The 24379-nt window shown below is 46.8% G+C and overlaps 1 protein-coding gene across 1 annotated transcript in view; it reads left to right on the top strand.

Annotated features, from left to right (window-relative positions):
• Positions 1–8612, top strand: part of Glp1r (glucagon like peptide 1 receptor) — a 32460-nt gene extending 23848 nt beyond the window's left edge. The window contains 6 exon segments of the mRNA XM_048805238.1: positions 512–572; positions 1013–1082; positions 1187–1275; positions 1585–1723; positions 2770–2811; positions 8307–8612. Of these exon segments, the coding sequence (XP_048661195.1) occupies positions 512–572; positions 1013–1082; positions 1187–1275; positions 1585–1723; positions 2770–2811; positions 8307–8474 (569 nt within the window). The 3' untranslated portion in view covers positions 8475–8612.
• Positions 8613–24379: the final 15767 nt, after the last annotated feature.

Below are 24379 nucleotides of genomic sequence, written 5' to 3' on the forward strand. Positions count from 1 at the left end.
CAGGGCCTCCGTCTCTCCTCCAGGCTTCCGCCCTGAGCAGAGAATGGGCATAGGGAACAAAACACTGAAGGGACTTCGGGTGTCTGAAGGGGGAGACTGAGTGGTGTGTAGGATGAACTGAGGACAAGAGCATCAGAGAGTGTCCCTTCCCCGTCCAGCACGTCCTCCCCACTGCACAGCCCTGTCCCCTGCTGAGTGGGTGTCCATGTCCCAGTGTCTCTGCCAGGATCCTGGGAGCAAGTCCTGACAGAGTGCCTGGTGTGGGGGAGGGCTGAACTGTGAGGACCTCTCTAAGGGAGAGTGCGGGGCATCAGCGTGGGGTTCCTGCTGCGCCTCCGGTCTCCTGTGCACCTAGGCCCCCTTAGAAACGTGGTTTGGGGCCAGACAAGCAGAGGGGGTTGGGGTGGGAAGGGCCGGCTGAGGTGGGGCTCATGCATGGCCGTGGGCATGCATGGCAATAGTTGTGGTCTGCCAGCCTCTGTCCCCTCTCTCTCCCCCTCTCTCCTCTCAGGTGTTCCCCTGCTGTTTGTCATCCCCTGGGGCATCGTCAAGTACCTCTATGAGGACGAGGGGTGAGTGTCCTGTGCCAAGCGCATGGATGTGCTAAGATCCCCATCCTCAAAGTCCACTGGATTCCTTGGGCCCTGGGGATATGGGAGGATAAACAGAGGGACCCGGAGCTTAACATTTTGAATGCAATTCTCTAATCCCTGCTCTGGCCCCTGCCCGTGGTTGGTGTGATAACAAATGGTGCAGATCCGTGGGGCACATGGTTCCTTCCTGCAGGATTTTTTTGTATGTCTGTGAGTGAATGTCTGTTATTTTGTGTATGATGCTGGGTACACACAGGATTGTGTTCACGGGGCCATGAATACTTGTTGGGGACTCTGGGTATCTCCCTTTGTGTGACCATGTATTTGGGACTCTATGTGTATGGGTGACTGTGTGGCCGCATGTATCTGTGGCACCTGAGATCAGCTGGATGCATCGTGTGCCTCCCCCCTTCCCCCAGCTGCTGGACCAGGAACTCCAACATGAACTACTGGCTCATTATCCGACTGCCCATTCTTTTTGCCATTGGGGTGAGTGATGGTGTGTAGGGGGGTAGGCATGGGAGCTATGGTGGGCTGGAGCCAGGGCAAGGGTGCAAGGAGGGTCCCCAGCCACCTGCCCACATGCTCCACAGGTCAACTTCTTCATCTTTGTCCGGGTCATCTGCATCGTGGTGTCCAAACTGAAGGCCAATCTCATGTGCAAGACAGACATCAAATGCAGGTGACCTCACCAAGCTGGCTTTGTTGGGGCCCCTCAGCCCTCGATTCTAGCAGAGAGATACGGGGACGCTTAGTTAGGAGGGCGAGTTAGGGTTAGGAATCGCTTCTCCCACCCAGGCCTGACCTCGGAGCCCCAAACCTTTCCCTCACCTTGTCCTTGGGCAGCCCCTGGGCTTTGCAGGGGGTTGGGAGGGCAGGAGTGACCATGTCCCAGATGCCAGGTCCTGGCAGGAAGAGGGGAGGGCACAGATGGAGGAAAGAATTGGTGTGCAAGGTCCAGAATAACTCCAGAGGTCTCCCCTTCCCCCAGACTTGCCAAGTCCACACTGACGCTCATCCCCCTGCTGGGGACCCACGAGGTCATCTTTGCTTTCGTGATGGACGAACATGCCCGGGGAACCCTGCGCTTCATCAAGCTGTTCACAGAGCTGTCCTTCACCTCTTTCCAGGTGACTCTCAGCTGGGAACTTCCAGAATGGGGGAGGGACAGACATAGCTTGCATCACGCAGGTGGGAAAAATGAGCAGGCCAAGGCCTGGGGGTGACCCCTGCCCAGAGTCACATGGTCAGATTAGAGCCAGAGCCAGTACCCCCAGCTTTCCTGACATGCTGGCCAGTTTTCTCTGTAAGCACATGGGACAAGAATCCTTCTCAGGCTGGGTGTGGTGGCTCATGCCTTTAATCCCAGTGGCTTGGGAGGCTGAGGCAGGAGGATGGCAAGTTCAAAGCCAGCCTCAGCAAAAGCGAGGCACTAAACAACTCAGCGAGACCCTGTCTCTAAATAAAATACAAAAAAGGGCTGAGGGTGTGGCTCAGTGGTTGAGTGCCCCTGGGTTCAATCCCCAGTACCAAAAAAAAAAAAAGAATTCTTCTCAGATGTGATCCTGGGCACCCAGCCTGCCTCACAATTGCCATCTTCTGAGTGGTGGGCACCGTACCATGTGCTTCATGCATGGGGCATTTAATCCTCCCAGAATGCAGTAACCCTCATTTGACAGAGGAGGAAACTGAGGCTCAAAAGTACTAAAACAAGAAGTAGCCTTCTACTACGTTTAGAAGCTGCTTCAGTGGTGTAACAATGTTACTGACCCCAGCCCCTCAGAGTGTTATAGGAGGCCTATAAGCACATGAGCCCACACGTGTGCATTTACATACATGTGCATGTGGGGACACACACAAGTGGAACACAGTTCTGGAGCACTGGGTCTTCTGAGGGGGCTGGGGTGGGAGAATTCTCCCTGTTTGGAGGTGCTATGCTTTCCTGCATCTGGCTTCCTCAGGAGAAAGGGTATTAGCACTTTTGCAGGTGTGAGCCAAGGGCCTCTTGCCCCTCCAGAAAGGGAGAGGAAGGAACCATGGTCAGTCCCTGGGTCTGCCTGGGCTGCCTGATTTGGGGAGGGGGATGTCAGGGCAGAAGCCTCAAGGCCCTTCCAACTAGGGCCTGCCGCAGAGCCCCTGCCACCCTGCCCTCTGCTGACCTGCCTCTCATTTCCAGGGGCTGATGGTGGCCATCTTATACTGCTTTGTCAACAGCGAGGTAAGGTCTGAGGAGGGATGGGGGATCCCCTGGGCTGTACCACTGGCTGGTCTGGAGTTGTGCGATGGAGACTCCCATCAGTCTTTCCAGAGGAAACCCCCTACTCACCCCCTAGAGTCGAGGAAGGCTCTGGTCTGCAATTCAGTTCCGTGCTTGGCTCACCTGTATACTTCTCTCATGTCCCTCCCCCCCTCCCCCCTTCTCTCCTGTCACTATGAGAGCTTGGGGAGGATCCAGGGCCATGCAGGGGGTCCTGAGTGAATTACTAGGGTGGGGACTACTCTTTGTTCCAAGGTGATTCAACACACACATACTTGGGCTTTAGTAATCACTATCTCATTTAATTGCCATCCCTCTCCCCACTTAAAAAAAAAAAAAAAGCCTGTCAAAATTCTGATTTTAACATTCCCAGTCCCCACCCCTGAGAACATTGGGTGAGAGTGTGCAGGAAAACTGCCCCAGGTTTGGCTTAGAAATTGTGGCAGAGCCGGCATTCAAGTGAATTCTGACTTACAGAAGAAAGCATCCTGTTCTTTCTATACACAGGCAAGAGCTCCGCCGCTCCCTGGGGAAGGGGAGACCTTCTGGGGCTGGGTGGCCTTCAGCACCCCATGGAGTGGGAGAAGAGGTTCTTGCTGACCCCACACCTGCAGAACCACAGCCCTCCCTCCCTTTTACTTGGAGGTCCCGGGAGGAGGGGCATGTCTGTGGGCACATAGGAAAGGCCCCGCTGCCAAGGTTCTTGGGTTTTGTCAGAGCATAGAAATGTCTCCCAAAGGCCATCAAACTGAGCATCAGAAATGCCACAGCTTCTCCCCCTGCCAATCCCATCCAGAGGGGACAGTAGTCACAGGTGCAGCTCCAGGGCTCCTGGGGAAGTAGCCACAACACTGTTAGCCCTGGGCAGGGGTGGGGGCGACTCTCCACGCATAGTCTGGAAGGGAAATACGTGACTCTGTTAACTCCTGGGCCATTGAGGACACCATGAGGGTTTGCGTCTGTGGGACTCAGGAGACCCAGGGACACTGGGCCTCAAAGACCTGGAGCTCTTCATGTGATTTCTGTGTCACTGAACCCGGGATTCCAGAGCTCAGAGATCTTAGTGCATTAATGTAGACGTGTCTTTGGCTACCAGTGTTGGGGATGAGCAAGGGACAGTAGATACTTCAGGGAACTGTGAATTGACCCAAAGAAGCCATGTGAAATAGCAGGAAAGAGGCACGGATGTGGGCTTCATGTCAGACCTCTGCTCCAACCCAGGCCCCATCACTTAATGAGCTGCGTGACTTTGTCTGAACTTCCTCATCTACAAAATGATGAGGAAGGCTAGGATGCCCACCTCTGAGATTCCTGAGGATTAGGTAAATAAAGTCTGGAAAAGACAGGAAGGGGGAGCCAAGAATAGGGCCTTCCATCAAGGCCAGGCACTGAAGGCCCACCCCGGCTCCTCAGAGTTATTAATTGTCGTGAAGCAGTGTGTACCTCATCTCCTGATGCTCAGTAACGGGGAGCTAGTCCCTGTCATTCCAGTGCTCAGTGATTCCCAGAGACCAGGGCCTAGGACATTTCAGAGGACACTGCAGAGAAAATGAGACTGGGTGAAAGGGAGGGGGCATCTCCTGTCCCTGTGGCCTCCTCCAGCTTCCCCTGAACTGGCCTCCTAAGGGGCTGGAGTGGCCTTCCCATCTCCAAGTGCGGGGAAGCCAGTGTTTTCTATGGGCTTACTGCAGATAAGGTGCTCAGGTGCAGCCAACCCTGCACAGCAGGTGTGAGCCCCATTTTTCAGATGAGAAAATTAAGACTCAGCAAGGGGAAATGAGTAGCCCCAGTTCAACAGCTAGAAGGTGGAAGGGCCAGTGGGCTGGGGTTAGGGATCCCACTAACACTCAGGGCAGGTGGAGCTGGGGATGTGGAGGCAGCACCAGGTGAGAGGTGGGTCATAAATGGAATTCTGGCTGCTTCTGTGGGCAGGCCACGGAGGGCCCCCAGGTTCAATTTGGAGGGTGGTCCAGGAGGGAGGGTAATGAGGACACTCAGGGATCCATCTTGCAGGCTCTGGATCCACAGGACACAGCAGCCCTGCTTCTCGCCCACAGCCCAGTCCTCGTGAGGAACTCCTTAGAAGCTGATGCAAATACTGGCATTCGAGGACCCCAGCTCCCCAGGGTGCCGTCCCTTCAGGGATGGTTCTCAGCCAGGGTGGTGGGTCCTGGCCTGCACTCTGGGCCTTCACATTTCAGCCTGGTAGTGAGATGGGGACAAGGACAGGGCAGCATGTATCCCTGTGTGGGGATGAGGAGCAAAGCCTGTGAGGAGAGACCGAGGTTCCCTACTGCCACCTTGTCACCTTCTCAGTCCCAAGTCCCACTTCTCCATCTTCTGTCCCCAAAGCCACCCTGTAGCAGCATGCTCACTGTAGCCCTGTCCCCATGCACAAGTGCTCAGCTACCCCACCACTGCTGTGGTCTCTCCCGGGCCCCCCAAGTCAGCCCCATCTCCCCGCTCTACCCCTTAGAGCCCGGTCACCCAGTTCCCTCCCTCCTCACCCATCATCCACCGCTGGCCCCACTGTGTAAGGAGGGCAGGATGGTCACACATCCGTGCTCTGCCCTTGGAAAGAACTTGACCCCGAATCCCCAGGGTTGCACCTCTTTGGCAGGCCAGGCCCTGCTGGCCTCTCCCCTCAGGCTGTGTCACTCAGTGGGCCCCGAGAGCCCCTCTCCCTTCAGGTCATCACCCAGTTCCTTTAAACCCACCCAGAGACTCCTCGTGCCCTGGTTCTTTTAGGTACAAGGACAGACACATCCCCATCACTGGGCCACAAAAGACACACGTGGTTGAAGCCTCTGCCCACAAGAGCTATTCTCCAGACCCAGGGTTGCCATGGCAATGCCAGGAAAAAAGATGACTTGAGCATGGGCCCCGTGTGACTCTGAAGGCCTTTACCAACTACTTGTGGGCAGGAGTGGGGACAGGGAAGGGCCTGGAGATGATTTATCTGGAGGTCATGCCTGAGAGTCCAAGTGAGGTAACACGGGAGTCATGTGTCCTGATCCTGGCTCTGTCCTGCCAAACTGTGTGACCCAGGGCAAGTCACCTTGCCTCCCTTGCCTCAAATCCCCAAGGGTAAATGGAAGTGGATGAGCTTTTCTGATTCACCCCAAATCCTGAGCCAGGCATGGTGCTTGGCTGGAGAGGGTGCTCGGAATATGTGCCCTGCACTTCAGAGCCCAGAGGGCAGGGAGGAGGGAAATCAAACCGTGCAGGAGGAAGTGCTGGGGCAGGTGTCCAGGACTGCTGTCCCTATCCTTTCTTTTTCATAACTGAGTAGCAGAAGGAACCTGGTGATAGAGGCCCATTTATTCACATGAGTTCCTCGGGCTCATTTAAAACACAGGGAGTGAGCACCCGCAGCCTCCCGGGTGGACTGCGCTCAGTGCAGAGATGCTGGGAGTCATGTGAAGTGGGGAAGAGCCACGGCCAGGGACAAGCAGGGCCTCCAGAACTGTGGCAGGCAGGAGGCCAAGGGTGAGGAGCCAGGGACTGGGGCCAGGCTGGATCTAAACTCAAATCCTACCCCCAGACACTGGGGAACGCTGAAATATTCTGCACTCCATTTCTTCGTCTTTACTTGGGGAATGAGAACAGGAGCTACTGTGTAGGGTTGATGAGAAAATTAACCAAGATAATCTATGAAAAATGCCGGGCATGTAGATGGTGGTTCTTAAGGACAGTTGTGATTACAGGGGTCACCGTGGAGGTTAAGAAAAAGTGCTGAGGACCGGGCGCGGTGGTGCATGCCTATAATACCAGCAGCTTGGGAGGCTGAGGCAGGAGGATTGTGAGTTCCAAGCCAGCCTCAGCAACTTAGCAAGGCCCTAGTAACCCTGTCTCTAAATAAAATACAAAAAAAAAAAAAAGGACTGGGGGTGTGGCTGATTGGTTGAGTGCCCCTGGGCTCAATCCCTGCTCCAGAGAGAGAGAGAGAGAGAGAGAGAGAGAGGGAGAGAGGGAGAGAGGGAGAGAGGGAGGGAGAGAGGGAGGAAGTGCTGAGGGAAATGGAGATAAGGAGATTGTGGCATGCTGGTACTGTTAAGTCCTGCTGGTGTCCCTGTGACCTCTTCAGTCTCTGAGGTGGGTTCCTGTGGGTGTGCCTCATTTCCCCATCTTTCTACCTCACTTCGTCAGAGGAGGGCTGTGAGGTAGGACTGGTCTTCTTGCAGCTGCACAAAGACAGGCCACCATGGGTCTCGGGTGGGACCCAAGCTGGGGGTGGGGGCAGGGAGCAGAGCAGGGAGCCCTCCTTCCCTCCCCACCCAGGCCTGGGTTCTGGGTTGCTGCCTGGGATACCAACGCATCCTGGCAGGCAGGCTCTGGGCGATCTCAGCTCTACTCTGCACAGAAAAAGTTCTTTTAAGGGATGGCATGCAGCCACACCAGGCGTCATGCAGGCTTAGCTAGATGAATGACAAAGGAGGGGGAGAGGAGGGCTGTTTGCCCTGGGGCTGGGGAGGGGATTGGCAGAGAGCCCCTTACCCACAGCTTCTGGCAGCTGGCCCTCCTGGGGCCTTGGGACTGAGAGGAGCCTGGGTTCTAGGCTCTCCAGTGTGGGAAGGTGGGGTGCAGAGGCATCAAAGCAGCTCTGCAAAGCAAACTTATGGGAACACCACCCAGAAGAGCAGTCCAGTCTGGTCGGGATCAGCTGTGCAAGTTCCAGAAGCCGTCTCTGGGAACCACAGTTGGGGCCATAGCATTGCCACAAGCCCTTGAGGGGTTGGGGCTCCACCATGTTTCTGCCCCCAACAATCCATCTGGTTCCCAAACGTCAGCCCTCTTAAGAAGATGGTTCTTATGGGGAGGCCACAACCCAGCACAATGACGATTTTGGCTGACCGAGCTCAGCTGGGCTGGCTGCACCCCCAGACTCACCGCAGTCTCCCTGCACAGGATTGCACAGGCTGGGAAGCCCTGGTCCTCCCCTGGTCTCAGCCTCCTTGTTTCCTTTGCTCCTTCCTCCTGGGAGTCATGGCGGCTGGGTCAGAGCCCTCAGGGAGCTTAGAGGGTCTGCTGTAGACAGCTTGAGGGTCAGGGGGCACCATCCTCCTCCATCTCCCCTTCAGGCATCCTCGCTGCAGTGGGAGAGCATGTCCTGAAGTCAGATTCCCTCCTCTCCACTTCTCTCTCCCTCCCATTCTCTTTCGTGAACTAATATTGTGATGGATTGTAAAAGGTACTTAGCCGGATCGCGGAGTTTAGAGATGGAAAAGACCAATTAGGTCATCAAGCCCATCTCTCTCCTGAAGAGCGGCAGAAAATAGGAGACAACAATAAACAATTTTATTGGGATATTAATTTAGGCGCCCGGAGGCCTTGACTTGTGTCTCTTAATATCATGCCGTGGATTTTTTCCCTTCCCTGCTAATGTAATAACGGGGCCATTTTGTGGACAGTGGGTTTGCATGATGGCTTTTGTTCCCCTCCTTTTCCCGAGGAAGGTCCAGATGGAGTTTCGGAAGAGCTGGGAGCGCTGGCGGCTCGAGCATTTGCACATCCAGAGGGACAGCAGCATGAAGCCCCTCAAGTGTCCCACCAGCAGCCTGAGCAGCGGGGCCACAGTGGGCAGCAGTGTGTATGCAGCCACCTGCCAGGCCTCCTGCAGCTGAGACCCCGCACCACCCCTCCTGGGGTCCATGCTGCCCGCTGGATCATTACAGGTGGGAGAGACCCTCCCAGGGACAGGGGAAGGGACACATGCACACATACCTCCCTGCTTTCCCTCCCCAGACCCATCAGACAGGCAAATGGGCATTGCCTCCTGGGACCATGGACACATTTTCTCTGAGGAGAAGCAGCCCGCTAATTTGATCAGTGTGGCAGGAGGAGAGGAAAAACAATTGCTGGCCAGTCGAGGAGGATTTCTTCCTGTTAAAGCCACAAGGCCCTTGGGGTTCCCCCAGACAGAGCAGCAAATCAACCCCAGACTCAAACTCAAGGTCAATGGCTTATTAGTGGGATGGGGGCTTGCAAGGGGAGCTGGTTCTGAAAGATGCCAGTGTAACCTCAGCTGGACACAGAACTTATGTGAGCCAAGTCTGCTTCGTCCACCTGGGGTCGCCTCCCTCATCCACCTCCTCATTAAGGGAAGCTCTTTGTGCATCTGGGTCGCTTGTTTCCCTTGTCTGTCCCCTCATCTCACCACCCAGTTTCTCCCTAGCTTTGTTTGGGTCACTGGCAGCAGCTGTTTCTGGAAGTGACTGAGGGGTGTTGAGAATAAGCACTGAGAAGATGCCCGAAGACTCTTGTAGCTGGGCCCCCTTCTCCCCTGGGTATTTGAACTGCTTGATGCCTGCTTCTGCTGAACCCTGGGAACCAGGGCGGCTTACCCCCAAAGAGCCTTGCCCTGGGGTATGAGGTCCCCATTCTGTTCTAAAGATGTTCAAGGAGCCTCTGGGGTTCAACTAGGGACACTTAAGGAATGTCCCACTGTGAGTGTAATGACCTGCCATTGCCGGGAATCCAGAGGGCTGAGAGATGTATTCCCTCACCTCCCCACCACCCCACCTCTCCACGGAAACGCTTTTTATCTGTGACCAGATTCTGTATCTTGACTGGGAGTTTGGGCACACCCTCTAACTTTAAGGATGTGACCAAGAAGAGACTCTTCTAGGGAAACTAAGGTCCCCATCGTTACCCTGGAAAGGCAGGCTCCCTCTCTGCCTTTCAAATTCCCCCACTTGAGAGCTTGAATATACTTTATGTATTTTTCTTTAATGGCTGTGAATAGACTCCATGTGCCAGTCCTGATTTCTCCCACCCAGTGGAAATGAGAACTACAACCTGGTGGCTGTGATGATGTCTGGGGGAGTGGGGTAGTAGTTGATTTGACTCCCCCACACTTTGAGCTAATTAATGTTCACCTGCCTCCAGCCTCATCCCATCGGGATGTGCTGAGAAAGCAGACCCCAGACTAAAAGGAGGATAGCCATCCTAGGGATGTGGGCAATGGATATACGGAAGCAAAGGAAGCTGCCAGAGCAGGAGAGAACTCCTGGGAGTCTGGGTCCCTGCAAGGGCAGAGGGAGACGCTTTGGATGCATTCCCTTGTGAACTGATCTCTTCTTCCTCCTGTTTCAATGGTGGGGGACCCTCCCCAAAGCTTACACCAGACACATTCTTCTGTGCCCCTCAGAGAGGCATGTGACATGCAGGGGAAATAATGGGACATAAAACACATCAAGCAGAAAATTTCTTATACTTCAGCTTCAGTGGAGTGTTGTGTCTATGTTAATAGGGAAGTGGAACCTCAGGCTAAAGAAAGGAGCCTTGCAGACAGACCACGTCCTGGACCCAGACAGCGGGGTAGGGGAGGGCTTTCTGCTCCCCCGGAACCAGGGCGGGCTTCTAGTGTGACCCTGACTTGCTTCCTCTCAGGGAGATGAGCAGCTCTGGTGCAGGTATTTCAGCTTGGGATAAATTGGATGATTTTTGAGAATCATTATTACACAGCCACAAAGAAAAAGATTGATAAAATCTGCCTGAAATACGTTGTTGAGGGAAGAGGTTGTGGGGGAGAAAAGGGTTAGTAGTTAAGGAAGCTCAGACAATTTAATTTAAACTGTAAGTGGAGTTCTTTCCCCAGCTGGACCTGGTGATTCCTGGCTTCAGGAGGCTTATCACACCCCCACCCCAAGGCTGTTAACGGTGAGGAAGTTTTGGGTTGTTTTTTTTTCCACAAATGCATACTAGATACCAAACTGCAGAATGTTTTTCCTTGTTCCAAGACCCTGTAGTATTTCTTAATATTCATTTGAATGGCACTGCACGCCCTCTGAGCCATTCCCAAACTTGCCTATGCTAAATATAGCTCCAACAGGTCTGGGAACCATCGAATGCAATGTACTCTGAAATTCCATGGGTTGTTTACATGCCTGCTGCCATAGTCTAAGTTTGGCACTTGCTGAGAACTCTCCTGCCTGCCTCTGTCCTGGGGGGACTATTGCTGACCAGCAGGCGTCCCGCTGGCTTTGAGTGGCTCAGCTGTGAATGGTGGCCAGCTTCAGCACTCCGGCCAGCTCCCACAAACTTGGGAGGGGCTTATGTCCGTCAACAACTCTTGGCCATTTCTGTCTTTGAGCAGCTAAATGACGAACTGCACAGCCAATGACACTGCAAAGTTGCCTTCTTTTAAAAAATGACTCTGGATTTCAGGCATGGCTTTGATGGCCTCAGGCACCTCCCACCGAACACCACATTCCTGGAACTCTGGAAGACTCAGGACAGGAAAGATGTCGAGGAGCCCTCCTGGCGGGATCTCTAGAAGTGAGGAATGAGGCTTGTGGAGGTGACTTGTCTGAGGCCACAGCACCAGCTGCTTAGCCCAGTGAGGCCTCTGAGAAGAAAGAACTGGTGCCGAATACAAATGGCTTTTCAACATCTACTAAGTAAAAGCAGTGTTATCTGGAATTTCTGCCGAGGAGGGAACAGCAGCCAAGGTAGAACAGGTCAGACAGTGACAGTGTCATCCCCTCTGTGACTCACACTGGTGAGAGGAGGGGAAGGGTGTGCTTAGAGGATTCTGCGCCTTACCTCATTCATCCTTGTCTTTCAATGAAGGAATGCATGGAAACAGCATGTGAGCTCTTCGAATAGCAAATCCAGCACCCTTCATGTGCTGGCTTTTTTTTTTTCCTGATGCATCTGTGTTTGTTTGAAAAGTTGTATTTATGGTCACACTAAAAATTAGCCTAAAAGAAGGGCTCGACCCTCCACTTTGCCTCCATAGTACCCCCCTGATTTCAGAAAAGACCAGCAAACGGGGCAATTGTAGCCTAGCAAAGATGGCACAATGCCACCAAGGGCAGAGTCAGTTCCCCTCCGTGCCCTGAAAGCTTGGTTGCTGTCATGAGTGCTGGCCGTGTTTCAGCAGCTCACAGTAGGAGACCTCCCCTCCCTTCTCACCCCCCTGTCTCTTTCTTCCACCAGGAAAGAGCATTGTGTGTGTGTGTGTGTGTGTGTGTGTCCTGTGCACAGCAGCATGAAGTTAGGAGATGACGAATCCAGAATCATTGTCCCCACTGTGAAGGTCAGGGGGCTGCAGAGCCAGGGCAGGGATGGCTGGGAGTCTTAAGTGGCAGATGCTTCCTCTCCATGCGCAGACAGGGCTCCCATTATTGCTAATGCCTGCGACGTGCTCAGGGAAGGTAAAATATATTCCAAAGGTTTATTTTCCCTCTGCTGAATTGATTCTAATCTACAGTACTGACCCCGCTTTTGGATCTTAGGAGGGAAACTATAAAAAACATCATCAAATAAAATACGTAGGCTTACTCTGCTAAGACAGTTATATGAATGGCATGCTTAAATATTCAGCAGAAGCGAAATTAGTAACAACTTTAAAAAAAATTCCTTTTTGTGGCTGGAGTGAATTCCCTTGGGACAGAAAATGGCCCGATGTGGGAAACTTCTGCAGATATCACCATGTCCCTCCATTGCTATCTACTAGCCTAAATCCACTCTCTGCTCCTGAAAGCAATGTTAAGCAGTACAATTTCAAACACTTTATTTAATGCCACAGTGGGTCTACAGTATCTGTGATGGCTTTTGTTCTGTCAATGGATACAGACTGACAGGAAGCAGACAAACATAATTGTTTTCCAATAACTTTCCGACTCTCTTGTGCTTGGCCTCTATCTGAATTGCTTAGAGGGCAGAGATCTCTCTCCTCCTCTTTGGCCATATTAGCTACTGTTTGGGGGACCTTATCTAGCAGTGGCTGTGTTTTCCCCCAATGCATCCAACCTTGCTCACTGCACTCCTCCCCCACCCTCTGCTGCCTCAGGAAGAGATGACCCTGCTGGTCATACTGCCAATGCCATTCTCTGAGCCGTGACCAATTTAAGGGTGCAGCTGAGAGCAAGGCACTGCCAGGGCTCAGAATTACACGGCACATTGTACGCTCTGGGACCAGGAGGAGCACTGCAGCCAGTGGCCTGGATCCTGACTTACACCAAGGAGATGCAGCTTTCCCCGGGGCCTGTCAAACCATCAGTAATTAGTCAACATGGACAATCTTGCATGACTATTATTGTGTCAGAGCAATCCAGGCAAAGAAAACATGGACAAATGAGAATTGTGTGAGAAAAGAGCCCCCACCGTAGATCAGACCAAATAACAATTTCTGATCTTGGTTTCTTTGCTTGGGAGCCACTGGAGCCGTTGAGGAAAAGGCCCGCTTTGCCTTAGATGGGGATTGAACTTGCCCAAATGGGTCACATTTTACTTTCAAACCTGCAGTTGTCCTAACTCCCTTCCCGCTAAGAATCATCAGCACATCCTTAAAGCAGATGCACTTCTAGATCCCATTAGTTTGGGAGGGTTGTGACACAGATCTATTTTTTAAAATAAATGCCTAGAGAGAGGTGAGCCAGGCTCTCATGAGAGACCGAGCTAAATTTCTATCTCCCGTGCTTGTGGGGGATGTTTGTTCTTCATGAATGTTTAAACAAGATCATTTTCATGCAATTTCTTAATGCATAAATTCGTGTAAAATATGGCCTGCATCGGTAGGTAGCGCATGTGTGTGGTGTATAATTTCTTGTATACAGAGGTGAATGGATGCGAGTTCTTTCCTAATTTGCCTTGTAAGTCAAATAAAAGCCTGTCACTATTATGTGTCTCTTGCCCTTCCTTTGGGAGAGGAGATTTTCTGCAGTGTCAACCCAGGTGACTCATAGTGCAGTGGGAAAACACAAAAGATGCCGACTCCAGCCCAGGGGGGGAGAAACATCCCTTGTTCATTTTTCATATCATGATTTTCATCTTCAAAGCACTTACCAAGTACTAATTTATCCACTGCAGCCTTTATACAGAGACTACAGTGTCATTTAGAGAAGTTGGGTGGTCGAGTGGCTTAGACAATGACTGATGGCCAAATGGATGTGTATTCTAATTCCGCTCATTCATTTGATCTCCCCTGTCTAAATGAACTCCGTCCATTAAATCCATTTTTTAAAAAATGTCATAAAAGCACAAGCTTTGTTTGCAAAGCAGCCCCGGGATGTGAATGGAGCTGCTGTTGAGAGAGTCATCTTCAGGAAAATAAACTTTTCTCCAATTTAAATAATCGCTCACTCCAGGGATTTGCAGCTCACTCTAATAGGACAGCAGAGGAATCGCAGATTCTCCCTAATTCTTCCACTGTTTTGGTTGCCCCTGTGTGAAGATTAATGTACTTATCCTAAGGTGTCGTCAAATACCCACCCCCACTTTTTTAGATAAATTGTGGTCGTTGTCTGTTTCGGTCCTAAGAAGCCTTACTCTGAGAGCAAGTTACACAATCAGTCAGTTCCTGATACCTGTGGGCAAAATATCTGCATTTTGATTTCTCTGCACCGATGTAGCTTTCAACTCTATCCACTCACCGATGGATATTCTCACCTTTGTGTGTCCTTCCTCTGCTGCTCTGCGTGAGCAAATGGAGGCTTCTCTCCCTCACCTCACAGGAAGACACCTGCCCAAGCCAAGTAATGACCACTCATTTCTAGGGAAGTATCCACCAGACAGAAGTACCCCCTCGCCTTCTGGGGTGTGCTTTGATTTGGGAGGGCTTACTGCCAGCCTAAAGAAAGGGCACAGGGAGCCGGCTGCCCTGCTGTGCTGAGGCCCAGCGCCAAGGTTCCAGTGAGCATTCTTGGCCTCCAGACCCATGTCACGTGCATGATAAAGCACAGTCCAGTGACTGCTGCCCCGCTGATAGGATGACAGCTCCCCACAGAATGGATGAAGGTGCTTGATTGTGCCATACACAGCAGCATCCCGAGGGGAGGGACCCTGTTATGGTGTGAATATGAGATGTCCCCCAAAAGTTCCTGTGTTCATGCAGGAAAAGTCAGAGATAAAGTGACTCGATGAGGAGAGCCATAACCTAATCAGGTTGTCCTAGTTTGAATGGACTGACTGGGTAGTAGCTGTGAGGTGCTGTTGGAGGAGGTGGGTCCTCAGGGGTGTGCCTAGAAGGGCACATCCTCCCTGTGGCCCTTTCTCCCCATCCCCTGTCCCCTATTCCTTGCTGCCATGGATGGAGCAGCATCCTCCACCAGGCCATTCTGCCATGACATCCTGCTCACCTTGGGCCCAGAGCGATGGAGTCGGCCACCTAGGGACTGAGCCTCTGAAACCGTGAGCCCCAAATAAACTTTCTCTTCTGTGATTTGGTCTTGTGGAGTATTTTGTTCACAGTAATGAAAAAGTTGATTAAAATAGAGCCCCCCCCCCCTTCTCAAAGCCCTGGGCCATGATCGTGGGCCATTGAGGCTTTTTCATTCTGTCTCTCTTTTCCTGTGTCCTTCCTTCCTTCCCTTTTTCCCTCCTTCCCTACCTATTCTCCCCAACACACACAGAGAAAGAGAAAGACGGAGACCAGTGGGGTTTCCCTTGTCAGAAATAGTGCTGGGGGGTGGGGTGGGGGGAACAAGCCAGCAGCACAGCCTGGACCAGGGAACCCGGCAGCCAGGCGGCGGAGAAGATGTGAAAACAGACCCAACACCGTGCCAGACAACGACAGAAGAGAAACTGAGTGTCCCGGAAGCTGGGAAGGGTGGGTGGGGAAGGGATGATGAGAGGCCAAAGCTCAGGAGATAAAGGGAAAACAGCAGATTGTTAAATGTGACAAAAGAGCTGCAGGAAAAGAGGACATTTCAGAGATGGAAAAAGAGAATTACAAGTGGCAAGTGACTGTGAACCAGGTAAGGAGCGCTGCCTCGGGTCAATGTCATTAACTCCTCCTTCCATAAATTTGAGCTCTTCCCCTGTAGAGTCCTCTAATCCCAAGCATGATGGATCTTTTTCCCTTTGGTACAAAGGCTTATTTTAACTAACACAGTGATTCTAGAAGGAGAACAAGACCCACAGCTAGAGTAAATCCAATGAAACCTTTACTTTTTTCCCCACTGACACCAGGCACCAGTGTCAGAATGAATTGTATGTCCCCCCTCCTCGTGTAGGGCCACAGACCTCAGAATTTATCTGTGGTCCAACTTCCAACCAAGAATTCAATCAATAGCTGAGAATTACAAGCGGGAGCAGTCCCTGGCCAAGAGATGGATTACCTGGGGCTAAAGGTAACACCCAGAGAGATTGGCAGGCAGTTTTGTTTTGTGCTTTTTTTTTCTTTCTCTCTTAACTTTCCGAATCTCCAGGGTAAATAAACAAGGACTTGAGGCAGTAAATGATGTTTACAGATGGCTCTTCGATTCCAATGACCTAAGGTGGCATTAAAAGAAACACAATCAGGACTTGGGAACATGACTACACAAATTTAAAGGCTCCAATGAAACGGCCATGCCTTTCAGTTAGGTCAGATTTTTAACGATCTATGACCATTATGTGTGATTCTAGCTAAAGAGGCAGATGTTTTGCCACCAGATTTTTGCCCTTTGGAAAGTTTTAGGACCTTCAAAATTCCTGAATTCTGTTTTAATGAGCTCCCCACCAATTAGATGCCACTTGACAATGAAACCACCCTCAAGCTTTTTCATCTTCAATCCTGGCATGGGAAGTGGAAACTGGAAAACCAAACACCTTGGCAAAGCCAGCTTACCTCACTCGGGTCAAACTAAACCAATGTCCTTGTGACGATACTGTTTGGAAAGGTACCATTAAAAATACAGATGAAAAGATATCTCCAGGCAGAGATATCAAAATTGTGTTGAAATATTCTCACTGATCAAGAAAAAACGTCTGTAACATCAATGTGTCATGAGGTTTTAACAAAAACACTGTCTACTAGAAATCAGTAAAGATCATGAAGCCTGCCAACCATGGCATGGTGGTGATACAGTCCAGAAAAGATGCCACATCCACCGAGTCTCAGAATCAGCTGCAGGCAGCTCCCTCACACCCCTGTCCTGGCCTTGAACTCTGCCTCTTCTTGGATGCAGGCAGGAGAGGCACTGGGCTCTCAAGCTACGTTGCTGAAGTAGTCTTGGTGTCCAGCCTCTCATGAGAATGCAGCAGCTCTTGGGTGGTGGAGTGGTTTAGACAATGACTGATGGCAAAATGGATGTGTATTCTAATTCCGCTCATTGTCTAAATGAACTCCTTCCATTAAATACATTTTTTAAAAAATGTCATAAAAGCACAAGCTTTGTTTGCAAAGCAGCCCCAGGATGTGAATGGAGCTGCTGTTGAGAAAGTCATCTTCAGGAAAATAAACTTCACCTGCTACCCAGGCCCCACTAATGCCCCCAAATGGGAGGCATTAACTCCTCCTTGATGACACAGTGACAGTGGGGCTCACATCCCTTCTGCATCAGCCACCCAATGGAGAATGGAACTCTTGGCTGTGCTCAGGATGGCACATTGAGGTAGGTTTCTACAGGCTTCATCGTCAAAAGCCCATGTGAACTTCAGAGTCTGACCTCTGTCCTTGGGGCTGGATCCCCACAAGCTGCTATGAATAACCTATCTGACCATCTCCTCAAGAAAGTTTTCTCCCGCTTCCCCTACTCACCCCAAGGCCAGGCTTTTCTAAGGCTATGAGGCTTTTCCTGCTGCTTCCAGAAAACAAGCAAATTGTGCAGAATTCCCCCTTTCCAGAAACAAGTCTGAAAATTATACATAGGGGAAAAACCTGGTGTAATCCATGAGAAGAACCAGAGAGTCAAAGACATTATTTTCCATTAATGATCTAGAATAAGAAATTCTTTCCTATCACTCTGTGCCATTTCACAATGTTTGGCACTGATGAACTCAGTGTGCATCTCAGGGGGAAATGTCATCAAAAGGAATATGATTAAAAAAATATGCAGCCTGTAGTGTGTAATGGATATTTGTTCTGGCAGTATGCATATAATATTAATATTTAAAGGAGTTTTAAGGTGGCCCAAATAAATGCAGTGGTCCCCAGAGATGGTCCACTGCAAATGAACTGCCACATGTATAAAAACCACTTTGTCATTTGTGTACAATGTGACAAAAGGCGTTCTATTTTCATGTATAACTAATTAGAACAAATTAAAGAATTTTTTAAAATTAAAAAACCAAAAAATAAATAAATAAAATTAAAAAACCACTCTGGGGCTGGGGTTGTGACTCATGGGTAGAGCACTTGCCTAGCATGTGTGAGGCACTGGGCTCGATTCTCAGCACCACATATAAATAAATAAAGGTCCATTGGCAATTTAAAATATATTTTGTATAAAAACTCTCTCTCTCTCTCTCTCTATATATATATATATATATATATTATATATATATACATATATTATATATCTTTCTCTAGAAATTATTAAAATGATTATTATTTGTGAAACAGCTGAATGAACTATTTGCTGTTAAAAATAAGAAATCAAACACATGCTATAAAGTAGGTTGGTAAGACAAACCTTTCCTTCCGCCATAAGGTTGTGCTACTGGAAACCTGGCTAGCAAGCCACTGAATGGCAGTCCCCTGGTTTATGTATCTAAGGCAGCACTGCCCTTCACCCTGATTGGAGGACTCAGGGGTACAATCTACATGATTGGCTAATTTTAGAATTGAGGTGGGCAAAAAGGAAGGGCGACTACAATTGGATCCAATTAAGGCTGAATACTGTATTTTGAAAATGGACCACCGGGGCTGGGGATGTAACTCAAGGGGTAGCGCCCTCGCCTGGCATGTGTGCCGCCCGGGTTCGATCCTCAGCACCACATACAAACAAAGATGTTGTGTCCGCCAAAAACTAAAAAAAAAAAATAAAATAAAATAAAAAAAAGAAAGTGGACCACCAGACATTCTATTTCTCCCATTACCAAGGAAGAGAGGAGAAGGAGATGTGGGGGAAGGGAGCTATTTTAGTTATTTATTTTTGTATCTTCACGATTTTACTTTAATTTCTTTGCAAATACAAAATGCAAACATTCAGGAATGAGAGCTGTGGAGCTGGTGATGTTCAGAATATGCCTTTGTCTTTATGTATTTTTCATTTATATGACTTGCATTTTCCTGTCCTCAAGGCTTCTGGATTTTGCTATTCCACCCAGCCACATTAGTGATATTCTATAGAACAGCTGACAGTCCAGTGATTTAATCCAGATGTGAGCATTGAATATCTCATTTAATTTATTGAATACCTGTATCCAAAAAGTTGCTGGCAACACAGTGCACTATAGAGTCCCAGTTGACTTCCCTTGCATTCGCATGGCTGACTGGGAGCTGTGGCTCACTGATGGGACCAAGTGTCACCAAAGAGTATCATACCATATATCACTAGCCCAGGAAAAGGCCAAAATTAAAAATGTAGCTTCTACGGAATGCCTATCACTTTCACACCATTGTAAAGTCAAAAAATCATAAACTGAATCATCATTAAGTTAGATCTCTCTGCACTATAAAATAATGCTTGATCCCTCCTTCACTCTTCAAAGCAAAATTTCAACAAGCTTTAGATTCAAAGATAGAGACTAAAAGCACATAGTCATAGAATAAATAACTACTCTGATCTAGCACAATTCATTGCTTATTTTCAAGATTAAAATAGATGATAATGTCATACAATGTTTTAAATCAAATTCAAATATCTAATTTTTAAATGTAGCATACAAATAAGAAGTTCAATTGTCTGAACTCTCAAATCTGGAAGGTTGCTATTTAGTCTGGGTGGTAGGGAGGACCTCTCTGATGAAATGATCTCTGAGAGACTAAAGTGGAATAAGAGAGCAGATCATCTAGGAGAAATAAATTCCCAGAAAAGAGTAAAATATCCTAAAACAGAGCTTATTAAATGTATTAGATCAGGGGCCAGCAAATTATGGCTCAGTTCTTGGAGCTATAAATAAAGTTTTATTGGTACACTTATTCGTTTACATGTTGTCATGACTGTTTTTGATCCCGAATGACAAGGTGGAGTAGTCATAACAGAGACAGTATGATCAACAAAACCCATTTGCCCTTGATTGTTCATGGAAAGTTTGTCAAATCCCTGTTTAAGATGAACATCAAGTAGGGTATGCAAAGATAACTGGAAAAGATAGGCAGGGCCAGATCCGTCAGGGCCTGGTAGGATAAAACATCTAACCAACCAACCACCAAATGAAAGGCATGTTCCCAAGATGTTAAGAGAACAAATATATTTATTATAGATTTGGACTCAAAGGTTTCTTTTCACTGACTACTTTCAGGGTTCCTGTCTGACCTTTGCTTTATTTCTGGTCCCTGGGGTTGGCTTTTTTCCCATGTGACAGGAATGTGCACATCTGAGACGCTCCCAAGGACATAACCACAATAGGCTCAAGCAAATGAGGAAGCCTACAACATAAGGATAGCCTTCCAGCTGCATTAATAAAATTGTAAAGTGAACATTCACAAAAAAATAATTATTTGCTACAAATTACTAGGATGCTAACATTATATTTTAAGATATGCCACTGAAACAATGAAACTGCTCCTACCAACTGTCTTCTCTAATATATTTTCATTTAAATAAAATTCCCTAGAAACAAAATGTACTCAAAGACCTTGCTACCTGAAGTGTGGTCCAAAGACCAGCAGCATCAGCCTCACCTGGGAGCAGACTGCAAAAGCAGACTCTCAAGTCTAAGCCAGGTCTACTAAAGAAAATCTGCATTTTAACAAGATCCCCAGGGCACTGGTTGTTGAAGTTTGACTCCATTATTCTAATAGGAATTGGTTTCTAATTATTCTTTTCCAAGCACTGGAAATGCAGAGTTTTAAATTTCAAAGTGGTTAGACTACTTAATTACTATTATACTAGTGAAAACTGGATACAACTTAAATGTTTAATAATAGGGGACTGGCTAAAAAAATGCTGGTACATTTATCCACAAAGAATTATTACGTAGCTATCAAAATCACTATTGTAGGAGCTGGGGATACAGCTCAGTTGGTAGAGTGTTTGCCTAACATGCACAAGGCCCTGGGTTCAATCTCCAGCACCACTAAAGCAAGCAAGAAAGAAAAAAAATCACTATTGTGGAATACCATAAGAATATATTCAGTTGATAATTAAGTGAAAAAATCAATTATAGAGAGAACTAAAACTAAAGCAAGTAGAGATATAAGTAAAGAACAGAATGTGGATGTTTTAAACCTTAGTAATATTAGTAAGATATAACTAACACAATGAAGAAAGCATGGGAGGTATAAGGCAGTGTGCACATGTTAATTTCATCATCTGTAATGACCACAGGTCAAAATATATCATATAAGGCTGAAAAATCAAGTGACAGGTTGTAATTATATTTAAAGATATAATTAAGCAATTAATAAATAGAACTGGGTGTTGAGAGGTGGAGAGAAGAAAGGTGAAGGTAGAAACATAAATTTACTACTTTCAGTTTTTATAGGATGTTAATGAATGCTGCCTAAAAGTATGAAGGATTAATATTAAAAGTTTAAAAGGCAACTTTAGAACCGAAATTTAAACTTTCCACATTATCAAAAGGACACACACGTGCTGGGGCTCATAGCAGAGTGCCTGCCTAGCACGTTTGAGGCACTGGGTTCCTTCCTTAGCACCACATAAGAGTAAACAAAGGCATGCTGTCCATCTACAACTACAAAAATAATTTAATAAAAAAGGACACACACACACAAAACAGACCAAAAAAGACCATATAATAAAAGAAGTATACAGAGAAAACATAATATAAAATATGAGCTTAAACAAACTTTTAATATGTGAGTTAAAGACATGTATTAAAACAAAAATATTCTCATAATGGATTATAAAACAAAACCCAACTATTTTCTCTCTACAAGCAGCATACTCAATGAAAAATAACTCAGGCTGAAAAAAAAGTATGGACAGAGCATACCAGGAAAATGTAAACAGAAAGCAAGCACGGCTCCCAATCTTAATATCAGTTAAGGATGAATTCAGAACAAAATGCAACAAAGAAAACAAAAAGGGCTTTTTATAATGATAAAAGAGTCCATCTAAAATGAAGGCCTAAAAATATGCTTCTTATATATTCCAAAATTTTTAAATGCTCAAAAGAAAATAATATGATAATCTTATGAAAATCATTGGTAAAATATAAATGAGAAAATTAACAAATGGAATCTATCAGCACACTGGAAAATAAAACAGTGCAATCAAGGGTGGGGCTTGTTCCAGGAATGCAAGGATGGCTCAACTGAGTTAGTCTATAATATTATATTAAATTGATCACAGAGAAAAATTATGTGATTAATCCTTACATTGAAAGAGGATTCTGTGAAATTCAATATCTATTCTCAATTTAAGGGAGAAAAATACAATTTGTACACGTATTTAATAATACAAGTACAAATGCATAATCTCTTAAGATATCTGATTGTTTATCCACCATTTCCCCCAAAGTCAGCAGCATGCTTAATGAGAAAACATTGACACATGCTCATTAAGAAAAAGACAGGGGCTGGGGTTGTGGCTCAGTGGTAGAGTGCTTGCCTAGCATTTGTTATGCACTGGGTTTGACTTTCAGCACCGAATATAAATAAATAAAATAAAGGTCCATTGGCAACTAAAAATTACTTTAAAAAAAGAACAAGACAAACCTATCATTGACTACTATTCTGACTTAACATATTTCTGTATGTTCTAGAGAAATGTATGTTAGAGAAAAAACAAAGAGGAAAAAAGAAGTATAAAAATTGGGGGAAAGTAACTAATTTTATATGATTTTTTTGTCTGTATTTATTTTTGGAAGTCCTAGGGATCAAACTTAGGGCCTCATGCATTCTAGGTGTGAGTTCTACACTGACTTACACCCCCATCCCTCATTATTTGAAAAGAAGTAATTATCTATGTAGAAAACCCAGGAAAATGAACCAAAAGACCATTAATAAGAGAGTTTAGTAAAAGACAGTACAAAATCTCCTCTCTCTCTCTCTCTCTCTCTCTCTCTCTCTCTCTCACACACACACACACACACACACACACACACACACACCAACAACCAATTGGAAGAAATAATAGAAGAAAAGACCTACCTTCCATTAATAGCAAAAAAACAACCAGGAATAAGCAGGAAACAGTAAGATCGATATGAAGAAAACTTGAAAATGCAACTAAGGGCCAATAAAAAGGCTTAAACAAACGTCAGATCTTACTCTTGAACAGTAAAGTAAGAACTTCAAGAAGTTTCTTCCCAAAAATTAATTTGTTCACAAATTTAATGTGAGAACAATAAAAATACTGACAGAAATTTTGAGGACCTGGTCCGCTAATTCTAAAGTTCACATAGAAAAAATAAACATGTGAGAAAGAGTTTTTAAAAAGAAAACTGAAAAGTAATAGAGAGGGGTCTAGCCCATTCAAATTTAAAAATTTTTTAAATATACATATTATATAAAACCACAATTTTAAAAAATGAGGTACTGGAATGTGAAAAGACTGACAGATTACATATCTATATATATATATATATCCCCCCACACACCAGTATTCCTTTCTGGAGTTACCTTTCATTGATTCCTTTTATTTTTCCTTAACATCCCAGTTGTCATATTTGTCATATTTCTCAAAGCATGTTATTCTCCTTATCAACTTTCTCCCAAGCAGTTTCCTCTGACCCTCAAAAATGCCACCTCCTTGCCCCCATCTTCTTTTCTAGGAAACAGCTGGTCCCCCCTTGGAACTCAGCACAAGGCCACTGTCTCCCTGCTGGAAGCTCTGGCCTCCTTCTGTATATATGCTGTATTTGTGTGTGTGTGTGTGTGTGTTGTGTGTGTGTGTATAAACATAAAACAGAAAGAAGTTCCAAAAAGTTGCAAATATAAAAGAAATGTGGTATATGATTCAGATGGCTTTTAAATTAGCAGGAAAGAGATGGTTTATTCAATAAAAGATGCCGAGATACCTGAACAAATACAGCTGGATCCCTCCCTGTAACCTACTCCAAAATAAATACTAGGTAGATAAAAACCTAAATATAGAAGAAAATGAAAGCCTTGGCAAACATGGGAATTTTTTCTTTTTGCCATATGACATAAACCCAGAAATCATAAAGTAAAATACATAAATTTGACAACAAAAATTTCCACATAGAAACAAAAACATAAACACATCCAGAACAAGAAATTGAGCAAAAGTATTTGAAACTCTTAACTCAAAGAGCCAATTTCCTTCATTGATAAAGTGTTCCTAAAAGAAATTCAAAAACTTCCCACAACTCAATGGAAATTAGCAAAGGATGAAAAGATTCATGGATAAACACAAATGGCCTTTAAATTTACAGAAATATGTTCATCCATAATAAGAGAAATTTAAAATTGGAACTGTGAGGGATCATTTCTCACTATCTGATCGGCAAGCAGAGAACATTGAAGAGCCCTGTGTTGGTGAGTAGAGGAGGAAATTGGCATTCTCATATGCCGCTGGTTGGGATGTAAAGCCACTTACTTCTAATCTATCAACATTTTAAGCCACATATCCTTTGACAGTGAATATAATTCTAAAAATTATTCCAGAGATATATCCACATGCCCGGAAATGACACAAGTGCAAGAGATATTCATTGCATGTTGCTTGCAACCCCAAAAGATTAGAAACCACCTCAATGTCCATTTAAATAGGGGTTGGTTGAA

The sequence above is a fragment of the Marmota marmota genome, unplaced genomic scaffold, assembly GCF_001458135.2.
Source record: "Marmota marmota marmota unplaced genomic scaffold, marMar, whole genome shotgun sequence".
Classification (NCBI taxonomy): Eukaryota; Metazoa; Chordata; class Mammalia; order Rodentia; family Sciuridae; genus Marmota; species Marmota marmota.